General features: G+C 45.7%; 1 protein-coding gene across 3 annotated transcripts in view; it reads left to right on the top strand.

The window, feature by feature from the left end:
- Positions 1–518: 518 nt before the first annotated feature.
- Positions 519–16,078, top strand: part of dscama (Down syndrome cell adhesion molecule a) — a 62,881-nt gene continuing 47,321 nt past the window's right edge. The window contains exons 1-3 of one of the 3 annotated variants that reach the window (XM_029848761.1): positions 519–2,183; positions 12,029–12,346; positions 12,432–12,581. In XM_029848761.1, coding sequence (XP_029704621.1) covers positions 2,141–2,183; positions 12,029–12,346; positions 12,432–12,581 — 511 coding nt within the window. In that variant the 5' untranslated portion in view covers positions 519–2,140. Of the gene's footprint in view, positions 2,184–6,433; positions 6,538–12,028; positions 12,347–12,431; positions 12,582–16,078 lie in introns of those variants that run through there. The other 2 variants (XM_029848763.1, XM_029848762.1) reach the window with 2 other exon arrangements.

Here is a 16,078-nt window from a genome sequence, read left to right as displayed (position 1 = left end):
ATGACAAGTGGATGAGATTGATTGGAAGTTAAATGGCTACTGACTAACTTGTGCCAGTTATAAAAAGAGACGAACAACCTCACCACGCCGATGGCCGGGCCTCCGTTAGTTCCAGCTGGGCTCACGGACTGTAAATGTCTTCATTTACAAAAGTGAAACAACATGAGGCGTTTGGTTGTTGCTTGGAATCACAAATCAGCAATTCTTTTTGATAATGATTTGTTTATAACATACGAACATTATTACCTATTTCTATAGATTAGTATTACTACTGCTGTTATTATCAGCATTATTATTTTGTTCTTAGTATTATTGCTATTATTAAATTCAGATTTTGCTTCTATTTATGAAGAGCAGGTCAGTCAGGATCAGAAAAACTATGAAGCTAGGAAAATGTGTTTTTCTTTAATAACGAGGCCGGTGTGACGAATGAAGACCTCCGTCCTGTCAGGACTCCCGTCTCCACGTGTGGGGACCAAAGCAGCATGCTAGACGAGCGAGTGGCGGCTAAAGCTTTGCTGCACAGATGCAGTGGCGGGGCCAGCTCACGTCTGTCTTCCTGGGGCTTGGATTCTTTGTTTGCAGGTCAGATTTAGATGCTGAGTCAATGAGACACTGTAACTGGGCAAAATCCTGGCCAGCGCGGTCTTGGTGCGTCTGTGCTGAAGCAGTCAAACATCAGTGGGTGTCACCACTGCATTGTGTCACCTCCTTTAGAATCCATTTGCATTTAATGCCGATTGAACATGATCAAAACTGCAGATTTAAAAGAAGCTACCTATTATTTGCCAATTCAAAAGGAAAATGAGGAGCATTGTTGTCATTTCAAGGCTGAATTTCTGGTTCCAAATAAAAAGCTTCGTGCCCTCGCTGTGGATTAAATACGGCGGCGTGTGGATGCCTGACGTGGCTGCTGTTTGATGCCCTCTGGTGCAGCGGGGGGAGAGGAGGGGGGTGCTGCTTATATTTGTCAAGGTCAATTAAAGAATGCAGGGGTAAGGCTGACAGGATACACCAGAACACCTCTGGGGCTCATAAATTATCCAAAAAATACATTAAGAGACAGGATTTAAGCTTAGCAATCAAGATCTTTTGCATCTCCTCCCCTGCTGCATAGCATCCACCCAGGTGTAGCCTACATCTTACCCCCCCTTTCCCCTCTCTCCCATAGTCAGATGCCCCACAGGGGCCGTTTTAATACATCTATCCACCCACCCAACCATCTTGCTATCTCATTTTTGAAAACTCTCGGAGTTGAGGAGCCCACTCCAGCCTCGCCCCCATCCCCTCCCGCCCCAGCACCTTTGAGCCAAATGAGAAGGGAAGAGCGGCTGCGGCTCTGAGGCATCGCAGGTTCGAGGCGCGGGGACCAGAGAGCAGGTTTCTGTGTGCGGCTGCAGGGGGAAGATGCGTGTGCTTGTTGCGCACCGGACGGAGAGACGCGGGGAAGGAGAAGGAGTTTGATGCTAACAGTCACCTCGTGCGCGCCTTCATCCGCCAGAAAAAGAGAAGAAAAACTTTTACGCATTTTTGCCCTCGCGCATTTCGCTGGTTCTCACTTCGTTGACGCAGATTTTTTATTTTTATTTTTAAATATAAATATAAGCACTATAAGGTGTGTGTTTCCACACACGAAGGCGTAATTTTCCGTCCCTTTTCCTGCGCGCTGGGGGCTTTAATCGCGCTGGGATCCTACATGATCCCGCTCGGGTGCCTGTCCTCTGCGTCTCCAGCCTCTGACTCAGCAGGAACAGCAGAGGTGGCGGCACGCTTCACCTGGACTGCGGCGCTCCGACTCCATCCCGCATGTTTCACGCAGCTCACGGCTCCGACAAAGGCACACGCACAGCACTGAGGCCTGGAGCAGCGCGGCGAGGAGGCGCACAGCTGTGGATGAAATCTCCTCTCCCTCCGAACCAGGAGACAATCAGCAGGAGAAGAGCTCGAACCCTCCCTTCGGCATCTTCTCCCCAACGTGAAGGCTTGACAGAAGGAAAGAGATTTGCGATCTACCCGGGCTCCGCGCAAATGACTTGTTGAAGATTTATTTTTTTTTAAAAGAAAGAAAAAGAAAGCAAATAAGAAGCAGAAGGAGCGCAGGAAGAAAAGAGATAATACTGGATATTGAACGGAGCGGGGCATGTGGATATTGGCTCTCTTCTTTTCCCAGTGCATCCTGAATGGTAGGTGATGTGTTGATCAAATTAAAGTTTCCATACATAGGCGTGCAGATATTTACATCCGATAATGTCCGACATGTGCGTGCATGTATATAAGAGGGGAAAGAATGAGCTCTTTCTACACAGGCTGAAGCTTTTGCTTCTAATTCAGCGTCAATATTTGACGATCACGCTTCGAAACGTTTAATATCGCCTGAAAACGAGGCTCAGGTGAGTCCATCCCGCACTAATTCCGGGCCTTTCTTTCCCGATTTAATGGCAGAAATGATCAGAACTGTTCGAGGCCACAGATAATTCAAAGGATTACTTTGGTGTCTCCTGAAGGATGAGGTTCCTGCTGCAGAAAGGCCCTGGCCTGTCTGAGTGGCTCCACATCATTTCCAGCTTAACAAAACTGATTGCAATTACTTTCTTAATTATTTGGCTCATAACAATTGTCTTTTCATAAAAAGACTGCTGTAGCATATTTACACATGATCTGGTGCACTCCCCAAACCTGGAACCTGAAATGGACTTAAAACACACATTTAATGCCCCCTAAAGCATTTTCTTCCAAGAATGATCGTTAAAGAAATCTGCTTAAAAACACACATTTATTTCAGTGAAGAAAAAAAACCCAATATTTATTTGCAAGGTTTAATTAACAATTTGAGCTGTAGCTATTTAATAAGATGGAACATTTTCAAATATCTGTAAATTCTTTTGAGTATCTTCTCCAAACGCATTTAAACGTTGCTGTGCTAGCCCCCCCCCCCCCACCCCCCCGAAGAGCAACCGCCATATTAGAAACAGACATGGAGTCATTTTGGACCGGAAAAAGTGAGACAAACCCTTATCAGCCGTGGCCAGAGCACGTTTTAGAGCAAATCCTGATTAATGTACGGCGACTGATGGCGCGGGGGGTTCTTGCTGTTTTAGTCGTCTGTTTTAATTAATCCAAGTTTAAAAGCCAATCCAATAAAAATGCGTAAGAAGGCAGGAATTGAGTAGGACGAGGGGTTTTCGTCTCGGGGTGGAAAACACGTTGGATTTAGGGTAAAATGCCGAGGAAGCATGTTAAAAGTGGATGGAAAAGGGAATAAAGTGGATCAAATGTCCACTGTCGGTGCATGTGGACGGTCCCGGTCCAGCTCGTCTCATCAGGCGGTGCAGCACCAGCCGCGATGCTATGGGACCGTCTCCGTGATTGTTGAGGACACCGGATGTCCCTGATGTCCACATCAAGCACATTTATGTCAGTGTTGAGCTCAATGGATTTGCAGAGCGTAGCTTTTGCTTTGGCCTCGCTGCTAAACCTCCTGGATTTGGGCGTCTTGGTGAGAGCGTTGCAAAATGGCTGCTGCTTGAGACGTGCACATCAACTTTGAATGGCAGCGCTAGCCCTGGACGCTCCTCCGTCTGCAGCTGCTGTTGCCACGGCGCGTCACACACATGTTCATATCTCACATTCCCTTCCTCTTTGTTCTCATGGCAGCGCCGTTTTGCTAACAAAATAACAATTATTTGATGTTTTTACCTGAACCTTTTTGTCTGCGATGCTTTTTTCATTCATTGTTCTAAATACTATTGTTGACACCTTAGAATATCTATTATGGCACATGATGTTGGGGTTGTTTCTATGGAGACCTGCGAGGAAGCTCTTGCTTTGGACTTCACTGATGCATTCAGGCGATGCTGGAGACGTTAATATTAAAGAGCGTTTCAGCTGAGTTCAATGTTTGAATCCATTTCTGCCTCTTTATTCACATGTTCTTGAGTGTGTTGAGGATATTCTTCTCAGGCAGCTTTAGTCTGGCCTTTGTGATTCAGGCTTGGACACAGTCCACATGTCCACATGTCCCCGTCCTCTAACGGGCACCAGTCTTCGTCCCTGTGTGTGATCAAAAATGACTGGAAAGATTTAGAAATTCGCTGCATTTGTCCAAATAGTTACTAGACAATAAACAGGACACACCAATGCCTGTTTGGACCCAGGTTCTGGACTTCTCAGTCTTTGACTTGACAATTTCATCTTTCACGTACTGTTAGCATTTTATCCAATTATTTCCAAACATTGCTGCATAAAGTCACATTAATGCGTTCATCACCATATTTCCCATCACATAAAACTGTCCAGGCAGATTTAATATTTATTACTCATTTACTGAACGCAGTTGTTCCCAGGAGGACCTCAGCGGAGCGTTTGGCCAGATTGCTTTTGTTATCACTTTATTCATATTTGGCACATTTGCACTTTTTTCTGGGCTATTGAGACACAAGTAGGCTGTAGCCTATGCTAATGGCTACACATTGGCATTGTTAAAGGTGTCATTTAACCCAAACCAGAATGCTTAAGCACATGATAATGTGTAGTGAGGCAGAAAAATGAGAGGAAATGAGCAGCAGAGATGCCCTCGCTGATTATGCTCATCTGAAACCAGCCAAAGCTGAAACAATCCAATCAAATTAGCCTCCTTTTTCAAGAATCACTCATTTAAACCACTGGATTGTAAAACTTACAAGCACTGCAGCAAAATACAAACTGGGATTTTAGCATTTATGTTGGTCTTTGATCCTAAATCTAGATTTTTATTTTGTGTAAAGTCATAAAAATATGATTGGGTTTCTTTCCAACAACCCCCACCTATTGTCCATGTCAATACAGCAATATTAAAGCAGGATACGTTTGCTAGCTAAATAATGCTACATTGGTCTACTGTTCACCTGCTACCTGGGCTGGTCTGCACCACTTTAAGGATGTAGAAAAGCTTCATGCTAAAAAGCTTGATGCTAATTCCAGCTCGAAATACCCAAATGTGTCCGTCTGTCCGTCCACCGCTCTCTTTCCCTGGATATTCTGCTGCCCCTTCAACTCTGGCCTGGCTGCAGAGATCTAGCTATGATAGATCTAGCTATGATAGGTCTAGCTATGATAGATCTAGCTATGGTAGATCTAGCTATGGTAGATCTAGCTATGATAGGTCTAGCTATGATAGGTCTAGCTCTAGCTATGGTAGATCTAGCTCTAGCTGTGGTAGATCTAGCTGTGGTAGATCTAGCTGTGGTAGATCTAGCTATGGTAGATCTAGCTATGGTAGGTCTAGCTGTGGTAGGTCTAGCTGTGGTAGATCTAGCTACGGTAGATCTAGCTAGATGCACAGCTAAAAACAGAAATGGAAGCGTTAATGACATCAGGAGATGAGAGGCTGCTTTGGTTTAGCTGGAAAAGTCCTTTTAATCACCATTTCACCAATCCTCCACAACCTCGGTGCTCCACAAGGTATCACACCTTCATGTCAGCCACATGGCCAACGTTTCCGTCCCAGGCAGGTTCAACAGTGAACGGACAGTCTTCTTCCCAGCAATCGACCAAAAATGAACAAAACAAATGGAAAAGCTCCTCTGGCTCCACAAACAAGCCTTCAACATCTCAAACCGTGGTGCCCTAACCCTAACCCTCTAACCCTAACCCAACCCTAACCCTAACCCCTAACCCTCTAACCCTAACCTTAACCGTGGTGCCCTAACCCTAACCCCTAACCCTAACCGTGGTGCCCTAACCCCAACCCTAACCCTAACCCAACCCTAACCCTAAACCAACCCTAACCCAACCCCAACCCTAACCCAACCCCAACCCTAACCCTAACCCTAACCCAACCCTAACCCTAACCCAACCCTAACCGTGGTGCCCTAACCCTAACCCAACCCCAACCCTAACCCTAACCCTAACCCAACCCCAACCCTAACCCTAACCCTAACCCAACCCTAACCGTGGTGCCCTACCCTAACCCTAACCCAACCCTAACCGTGGTGCCCTAACCCTAACCCAACCCCAACCCTAACCCTAACCCTAACCCAACCCTAACCCTAACCCTAACCCTAACCCAACCCTAACCGTGGTGCCCTAACCCAACCCCAACCCTAACCCAACCCTAACCCTAACCGTGGTGCCCTAACCCTAACCCAACCCTAACCGTGGTGCCAGAGGAGGACGATGAACAAATAAATGAGCCAAAGTTTCAGACCTTGAACAGAAAACACGACCTCCCCCAAGCTCAGTATAAAGATGCACTCTGCAATTCCTTGTGGATACGGTGACGGAATACCCTCCTCCGGAGGTCTTCTGTCTGTTCCTCTCCGGGCAGTTCATACTCGGACCACCACCTGTCAGACTTGACTCCTTTATCCCCGACAGAGACTTCAGTGTCCAAGTTCCGTGATTTCACTTGGACTTGATGGACTGCTTTTATTCCTACCGCCCTGAAGGTGTCCAGTTGAGGGGGAGTGAAAGTCAGCAGTCCCACCCCCCCCACCGACCCAAAGCTGGGGAGATGGACAATGAGGGGAAGCTGCATGCTGACTCCATTGGTCACCATGGGTACGTTCCTCTGCTACAGCTCTGAGTGGTGGTCAAAGAGCTCCTCCACCACTCTGGCTCAGCCGGGTAAAGGCGGTGGGACCTTTATTTAGCTGCCATCCTCACCAGGTGGCCCAGTTAGATACATTTAACTTCTCACAGTCTGCAACAAAAGCGGGCAGATTCACAGTCTCAGGTTTGAGGAAGCTGTTGAGGAACAGGGGTTCCGGGAACAACCAGAAACCGAGAGTGTGAGTTCATCCCCTGTGACCTTGGGGATCCATCGCCCTCCATCATGTAGGAGCTTTTCTGCTGTCTGGAGTCTGAATGAGGCCGTATCTGCCTGGATGTTGATGAGGCCAAGTCCTTCTCAGACCCAAGTCCAGACCAAGTAAAGAAAGGCTCTCGAGTTCCTCAATCAGACCTCTTGGTGGTGTCATGGGTCAAGATCTTCCCCTATAAGACAGCTGGTGGACACCAGACATCCGGCACAAGACAAAGCTTGTCCATAATTGTCCTGTCAGTCCTGCCAGAGCTGGCTTCTGTCCTTGGCGTAGCACCTCCAGGAGCCTCTCAGGGCAGTCCAAAGGGCCGTGTGGACGTCCACCACATGGCTCTTCATCTCCTCTAGACAACAGGCTATGCCTAGCTCAGCCTTTGCAGCATAGCTAAGATGCTAGTGAGAGTTTAGACTGGATGCTGATTCGAGGCCTCAGGATGCTGTTTTCGTCCTTGGTAGACACTTGTTCCAGAGCACGGAGCAGCCAACATCTCCAACCAGACTGCGGTAGCTCTTACCAAGGCTACAGTACGAGAAAGGTGGCAGATATTGACTCTTGTCAGGAGATCTTGGAGTTGTTGACACACCATAAATAAGTAGCCCGATGGAGGGAAGTCTCAGGAGCCGTCGCGTGTCAGTTGTGACCAAGCCAAGCCTGTTCTGAACCCAAAAGAAGTCTTGGTGCTCGTTTCCTGTTCCCCTTAACTGGAAAAACTAAGAGCAGGAAATGTGTCTATCTATTATACATGTGTGCGATTTATAATTGAGCACATCACTATTTCCTCTCTGTGCTCTCGCTCCCACAGGAGAAGCAGCACGACGACTCTTCACGGGCCAAAGCAAATATCTTTAATATAAACACTGGAGTGTTCAAACGTGAAACATGACAAAGCAACTATTTCCTGAAGCCAAATGCCTTGTTTTAAAGTGTGATGTCAGAAGACCAACACTGATAAGCTGGTCCCAGAATCCTGGCGGACTATTTTCAGTTCAGTTCACATTTTATTTGTTTGATTTTAGTTATTTCAATGAGTATTCTCATGACATGGATGAGTTTATATCAATATATATTTATTGATATTGAAATAACAAATTAAAAAAAGCAATGGAAGATCCCAGACCTCTGCCAAAGGGTCACACAGACATATGTGACGTCCATCCGGTTAGTATAGCATCCTATAGTATAGTGTGTTATAGCATAGCACAAGGTTAGTATAATATATTATAGCATAGCACAAGGTTAGTATAATGTATTATAGCATAGCACAAGGTTAGTATAATATATTATAGCATAGCACAAGGTTAGTATAATATAGCATAGCACAAGGTTAGTATAATATATTATAGCATAACACAAGGTTAGTATAATGTATTATAGCATAGCACAAGGTTAGTATAATGTATTATAGCATAGCACAAGGTTAGTATAATATATTATAGCATAGCACAAGGTTAGTATAATATATTATAGCATAGCACAAGGTTAGTATAATATAGCATAGCACAAGGTTAGTATAATATATTATAGCATAGCACAAGGTTAGTATAATGTATTATAGCATAGCACAAGGTTAGTATAATGTATTATAGCATAGCACAAGGTTAATATAAAATAATATAGCAAAGCACAAGGTTAATATAAAATATTATAGCATAGCACAAGGTTAATATAAAATATTATAGCAAAGCACAAGGTTAGTATAATATAGCATAGCACCAGGTTAGTATATTATAGCATAGCACAAGGTTAGTATAAAATATTATAGCATAGCACAAGGTTAGTATAAAATATTATAGCATAGCACAAGGTTAGTATAAAATATTATAGCATGGCACAAGGTTAGTATATTATAGCATAGCACAAGGTTAGTATATTACAGCATAGCACAAGGTTAGTATATTATAGCATAGCACAAGGTTAGTATAAAATCTTATAGCATAGCACAAGGTTAGTATAATATAGCATAGCACAAGGTTAGTATATTATAGCATAGCACAAGGTTAGTATATTATAGCATAGCACAAGGTTAGTATATTATATTATAGCATAGCACAAGGTTAGTATATTATGGCATAGCACAAGGTTAATATAAAATATTATAGCATAGCACAGGGTTAGTATAAAATATTATAGCATAGCACAAGGTTAATATAGAATATTATAGCATAGCACAAGGTTAGTATAAAATATTATAGCATAGCACAAGGTTAGTATAATGTATTATAGCATAGCACAAGGTTAATATAAAATATTATAACATAGCACAAGGTTAATATAAAATATTATAGCAAAGCACAAGGTTAGTATAAAATATTATAGCATAGCACAAGGTTAATATAAAATAATATAGCATAGCACAAGGTTAGTATAATGTATTATAGCATAGCACAAGGTTAGTATAATATATTATAGCATAGCACAAGGTTAATATAAAATAATATAGCAAAGCACAAGGTTAATATAAAATATTATAGCATAGCACAAGGTTAATATAAAATATTATAGCAAAGCACAAGGTTAGTATAAAATATTATAGCACAGCACAAGGTTAGTATAAAATATTATAGCATAGCACAAGGTAAGTATAATATATTATAGCATAGCACAAGGTTAGTATAATATATTATAGCATAGCACAAGGTTTATATAAAATATTATAGCATAGCACAAGGTTAATATAAAATAATATAGCATAGCACAAGGTTAATATAAAATATTATAGCAAAGCACAAGGTTAGTATAAAATATTATAGCATAGCACAAGGTTAGTATATTATAGCATAGCACAAGGTTAATATAAAATATTATAGCATAGCACAAGGTTAATATAAAATATTATAGCAAAGCACAAGGTTAGTATAAAATATTATAGCAAAGCACAAGGTTAGTATAAAATATTATAGCATAGCACAAGGTTAGTATAATATATTATAGCATAGCACAAGGTTAATATAAAATATAGCAAAGCACAAGGTTAATATAAAATATAGCAAAGCACAAGGTTAATATAAAATATTATAATATAGCACAAGGTTAGTATATAAATATTATATTAATACATATTTATTATAATATATTATAGTACATGGCTCGTTCCTTTTCTGGCTTTTCAAATTACTGATTGAGACAAATACGGATTTTTACTGCTCTAATTTCTTATTTGTTTACATATTTGTCACACTTAAGTGTTTTAGATCATCGCACAAGTTTTAAAATTTTAGATTAGATTAGATTCAACTTTATTGTTATTGCACATGTACAGGTACAGAGCAACAAAATGCAGTTTAGCATCTAACCAGAAGTGCAAAAGAAGCAGCAAGTGAGGATAATAACTTAATAAATACAGTATGGCGGTTATTTTACAATTGTTTACCGGGTTGTGCTATAAACATATTTTATAGATGGTGTTTACATTAAATGCCTTGGACTATAAGTGCAGGAGCTATTTAGCTATTTACATAAGATAGAGGAGATGTGCAAATTATCAAATCAAAGAAAGATGAAATACAAAATGAGTGTGTAATAATGATTTGGGTGAAAGAAACTCTCTTTTTTCCTGTGGGATGAGCCTTTGTGTTGGGCTTTGGCCTTGGATCTGTCCCACGGTGCTGTTATTATTTAGCACTTTTACACACAGGTCACACAATAAATGACGTTATAATGCTTTCAAATTGTATTTTTGTAGTCTTTGTTGTTGAAGATTTGTGGGATTTAAGTGTGACACTATGCAAAAACGAAATCAATAATTCAGGACGGGTTAGGGTTAGCTATCATCACCCACCGGGTTAGGGTTAGCTATCATCACTCACCGGGTTAGGGTTAGCCATCATCACCCACGGGTTAGGGTTAGCTATCATCACCCACCGGGTTAGGGTTAGCTATCATCACCCACGGGTTAGGGTTAGCTATCATCACCCACCGGGTTAGGGTTAGCTATCATCACCCACGGGTTAGGGTTAGCCATCATCACCCACCTACCCACCAACACCTACAGGCCTCGGAGCGTGCACGTGTGAAAGAAGAGCAAGAAAACATGTGTAAGCTGCTGTGTTTGTTTAGGGTGGCAGCCGTGTGGGTGGAAGTGGCTGGTGATTTAAACATGGTCATTAGGAATTTATGAAGCGCTAAAATGTGTCGTCTCCGGGGGAAACGGAGTGGCAGCTGTCGGAGGCGCAGGCTGGCTGCAGGAGGAGGCTGATGCTGCCGATACGGGCGGCAGGAAGAGGCCTCAAAGATCCAAACAGTGTCATAACAAGAATAATACCAAGAAGGAGGAGGACGGGCCGGGGCCGGGCCTCTCCTACTTCCACTAGAATCCATAGCAAATAACTGGTTCATTACGAGAATGTTGATGCTTTGGTTTGGCCAGTGTGGAACGTTCATCTTGATGTTCCTCCCCAAAGCCACCCTCACTAAGCTGTTCGTTCAGTTAGGGCTAGGGTTAGGGTTAGAGGGTTAGGGTTAGTTATTAGGGTTAGGGTTAGAGGGTTAGGGTTAGTTATTAGGGTTAGGGTTAGGGTTGGGGTTAGGGCTAGGGTTAGGGTTAGAGGGTTAGGGTTAGTTATTAGGGTTAGGGTTAGAGGGTTAGGGTTAGTTATTAGGGTTAGGGTTAGGGTTAGGGCTAGGGTTAGGGTTAGAGGGTTAGGGTTAGTTATTAGGGTTAGGGTTAGAGGGTTAGGGTTAGTTATTAGGGTTAGGGTTAGGGTTGGGGTTAGGGCTAGGGTTAGGGTTAGAGGGTTAGGGTTAGTTATTAGGGTTGGGGTTAGGGTTGGGGGGTTGGGGTTGGGGGGTTGGGGTTAGGGTTAGGGTTGGGGGGGTTAGGGTTAGGGTTGGGGTTGGGGTTAGGGTTGGGGGGTTAGGGTTGGGGTTGGGGTTAGGGTTGGGGTTAGGGTTAGGGTTAGGGTTGGGGTTAGGGTTAGGGTTGGGGGGTTAGGGTTTGGGTTAGAGTTAGGGTTAGGGTTGGGGGGTTAGGGTTGGGGTTAGGGTTAGGGTTGGGGGGTTAGGGTTGGGGTTTGGGTTAGGGTTGGGGTTAGAGTTAGAGTTAGGGTTGGGGGGTTAGGGTTGGGGTTAGGGTTAGGGTTAGAGGGTTAGGGTTAGAGGGTTAGGGTTGGGGGGTTAGGCTTAGGGTTCTATCTATAAGTGGTGAAATAAGTGACACACATGTATTCACATGATTGTAAACTCGTCTGCTGTGTCTGACCTTTTCTCTGCTTTTCTTTCTTTCCCTTTAGTTTTCTGTGAAGATCTACATTCCAGCTTATATTTTGTCAATGCATCTGTGCAAGAGGTAGTGTTTGCCAGCACCACAGGGACGTTGGTGCCCTGTCCGGCTGCAGGTGTGCCCCCCGTCTCATTACGGTGGTACCTCGCTACTGGAGAGGAGATCTACGATGTGCCAGGCATCCGGCACGTGCACCTCAATGGCACCCTTCAGATCTTCCACATCCCACCGTCCAGTTTCAGCAAACTCATCCATGACAACACCTACTACTGCACAGCGGAGAACCCCTCAGGGAGAATCAGGAGCCAAGATGTCTACATTAAGGCTGGTGCGCTCCTCCACTCACCTGCACCTCCACATTATTTCCAAGCTTGACTGTTCCGAGTGTAACTCTGGTGTCTTCCCATTTCCAGTCCTACGAGAGCCCTACACGGTCCGGGTAGAGGATCAGAAAGCTATGCGAGGCAGCGTGGCAGTCTTCAAGTGCATTATCCCTGCGTCAGTGGAGACATATATCACTGTTGTGTCCTGGGAGAAAGACACCATGTCAATTAATGCTGAAAGTAAGTCATCCACTCCTCACCAGCACCTCTATGGCCCGCTAATGTTGTTGTTCTTGTTGTTAGCGTTGGTGTTGTTGTGGTTGTTGTTGTTGCTGACTGAACCGGGGTCAAGCTTCCGTAGAGGGTTAGTCCCACGTCCAGGCCCACGTGTGCGACCTGCTGAGGTATTTGTCGTGATGTTGCAGGGTTGGCCTTTGTCATGATGAGAAGGTGACCCACGAGGTTCTCCTGCTAGTGTGGAGGGGGAATGATGATTGGAGCTGCAGTCCTTTGTGTGTATGTTTGTGTCACTCTTCCCCCCCAGGTCTTCTTATCTTGGAGATAATTTAATCATCTAAGGAGTTATTTGGTCAGAAACAGTGCAGGTGAGTGAGGTGAATCAAAACCATCAATGAGTCGCTGTCATGGGGCCTGATTTACCTGGACAGGTGGCAGGACTGTTCCAGAGGAAACCAGGGTGGTTCCGTGGGATGTACATTAACCTCCACACTAGCGTCTTGTTGGCCCAATGTTTAGTTGCAAGATAATAAGGAACTAATAATTCTTTCCACTGATGCTCTTATGTGGAGGAAATCAGGGTGTGTATCTTGGATGGAAGGTTGGAGACTGTCTCCTTCCTGTAACCCCTTTTTATTAAAATGTGGTCCAACCTGCCACGTTGGGGTGGGTGCGGCTGCCACGTTGGGCTGGGTGTGGCTGCCACGTTGGGGTGGGTGTAGCTGCCACGTTGGGGTGGGTGCGGCTGCCACGTTGGGCTGGGTGCGGCTGCCACGTTGGGGTGGGTGCGGCTGCCACGTTGGGGTGGGTGTAGCTGCCATGTTGGGCTGGGTGCGGCTGCCACGTTGGGGTGTGTGTGGCTGCCACGTTGGGGTGGGTGCAGCTGCCACGTTGGGGTGGGTGTAGCTGCCACGTTGGGGTGGGTGCGGCTGCCACGTTGGGCTGGGTGTAGCTGCCACGTTGGGGTGGGTGTAGCTGCCACGTTGGGGTGGGTGTAGCTGCCACGTTGGGGTGGGTGTGATCCACTACTGAGTCGTTTCTTCAAACATCAACTCAGATTCAGCTTTTAATTCCAGTGAAATCACTGGACTTGTGCTTTTATTATTATTATTATTATTATTAGTAGTAGTAGTAGTAGTAGTATTAGTATTAGTAGTAGTAGTAGTAGTAGTAGTAGTAGCAACAGTTATTATATTAATATTATATCATCTTGGATGTCAGTTCAAACAAGTTAAATTGGCCACAATGTGCAAAAGTGAAGCCTTTTTCCCAAAATCTCAGAGTTTAGGTCGAGGAGTTTTTACACATTTAGAAATTCTATGAGGAAAAACAAATGATGAAGATGAAAAGTGACTTTTGTGGCCATTTTCCTATCTTGTTAATCTGATGCTGATATCCAAACACACAACAGAAGGCAGCAGCTCCGGCTCATCACATCCAAATGGGTTAGGGTTAGGGTTGGGGGGTTAGGGTTAGGGTTAGGGTTAGGGTTAGGGTTGGGCGGTTAGGGTTAGGGTTGGGGGGTTAGGGTTAGGGTTAGGGTTAGGGTTAGGGTTGGGGGGTTAGGATTAGGGCTGGTCTGCTCCTCTTTCTCTGGGTTAGGGGTTAGGGCTGGTCTGCTCCTCTTTCTCTGGGTTAGGGGTTAGGGCTGGTCTGCTGCTCTTTCTCTGGGTTAGGGTTAGGGCTGGTCTGCTCCTCTTTCTCTGGGTTAGGGGTTAGGGCTGGTCTGCTCCTCTTTCTCTGGGTTAGGGTTAGGGCTGGTCTGCTCCTCTTTCTCTGGGTTAGGGGTTAGGGCTGGTCTGCTCCTCTTTCTCTGGGTTAGGGTTAGGGCTGGTCTGCTCCTCTTTCTCTGGGTTAGGGTTAGGGCTGGTCTGCTCCTCTTTCTCTGGGTTAGGGGTTAGGGCTGGTCTGCTCCTCTTTCTCTGGGTTAGGGTTAGGGCTGGTCTGCTCCTCTTTCTCTGGGTTAGGGGTTAGGGCTGGTCTGCTCCTCTTTCTCTGGGTTAGGGGTTAGGGCTGGTCTGCTCCTCTTTCTCTGGGTTAGGGTTAGGGCTGGTCTGCTCCTCTTTCTCTGGGTTAGGGTTAGGGCTGGTCTGCTCCTCTTTCTCTGGGTTAGGATTAGGGCTGGTCTGCTCCTCTTTCTCTGGGTTAGGATTAGGGCTGGTCTGCTCCTCTTTCTCTGGGTTAGGGTTAGGGCTGGTCTGCTCCTCTTTCTCTGGGTTAGGGGTTAGGGCTGGTCTGCTCCTCTTTCTCTGGGTTAGGGGTTAGGGCTGGTCTGCTCCTCTTTCTCTGGGTTAGGGTTAGGGCTGGTCTGCTCCTCTTTCTCTGGGTAGGGTTAGGGCTGGTCTGCTCCTCTTTCTCTGGGTTAGGGGTTAGGGCTGGTCTGCTCCTCTTTCTCTGGGTTAGGGGTTAGGGCTGGTCTGCTCCTCTTTCTCTGGGTTAGGGTTAGGGCTGGTCTGCTCCTCTTTCTCTGGGTTAGGGGTTAGGGCTGGTCTGCTCCTCTTTCTCTGGGTTAGGGTTAGGGCTGGTCTGCTCCTCTTTCTCTGGGTTAGGGCTGGTCTACTCCTCTTTCTCTGGGTTAGGGTAGGGCTGGTCTGCTCTCTTTCTCTGGGTTAGGGGTTAGGGCTGGTCTGCTCCTCTTTCTCTGGGTTAGGGGTTAGGGCTGGTCTGCTCCTCTTTCTCTGGGTTAGGGTTAGGGCTGGTCTGCTCCTCTTTCTCTGGGTTAGGGGTTAGGGCTGGTCTGCTCCTCTTTCTCTGGGTTAGGGGTTAGGGTTCGGTCTGCTCCTCTTTCTCTGGGTTAGGGTTAGGGCTCGCCTGCTCCTCTTTCTCTGGGTTAGGGTTCGGTCTGCTCCTCTTTCTCTGGGTTAGGGTTAGGGCTGGTCTGCTCCTCTTTCTCTGGGTTAGGGTTAGGGCTGGTCTGCTCCTCTTTCTCTGGGTTAGGGGTTAGGGCTGGTCTGCTCCTCTTTCTCTGGGTTAGGGGTTAGGGCTGGTCTGCTCCTCTTTCTCTGGGTTAGGGGTTAGGGCTGGTCTGCTCCTCTTTCTCTGGGTTAGGGTTAGGGCTGGTCTGCTCCTCTTTCTCTGGGTTAGGGCTGGTCTACTCCTCTTTCTCTGGGTTAGGGGTTAGGGCTGGTCTGCTCCTCTTTCTCTGGGTTAGGGGTTAGGGCTGGTCTGCTCCTCTTTCTCTGGGTTAGGGGTTAGGGCTGGTCTGCTCCTCTTTCTCTGGGTTAGGGTTAGGGCTGGTCTGCTCCTCTTTCTCTGGGTTAGGGGTTAGGGCTGGTCTGCTCCTCTTTCTCTGGGTTAGGGGTTAGGGCTGGCCTGCTCCTCTTTCTCTGGGTTAGGGTTCGGTCTGCTCCTCTTTCTCTGGGTTAGGGTTAGGGCTCGCCTGCTCCTCTTTCTCTGGGTTAGGGTTCGGTCTGCTCCTCTTTCTCTGGGTTAGGGGTTAGGGCTGGTCTGCTCCTCTTTCTCTGGGTTAGGGTTAGGGCTGGTCTGCTCCTCTTTCTCTG

Source organism: Takifugu rubripes, chromosome 15 (assembly GCF_901000725.2).
Source record: "Takifugu rubripes chromosome 15, fTakRub1.2, whole genome shotgun sequence".
Lineage (NCBI taxonomy): Eukaryota > Metazoa > Chordata > Actinopteri > Tetraodontiformes > Tetraodontidae > Takifugu > Takifugu rubripes.
This window is presented reverse-complemented; position numbering and strand designations above follow the sequence as displayed.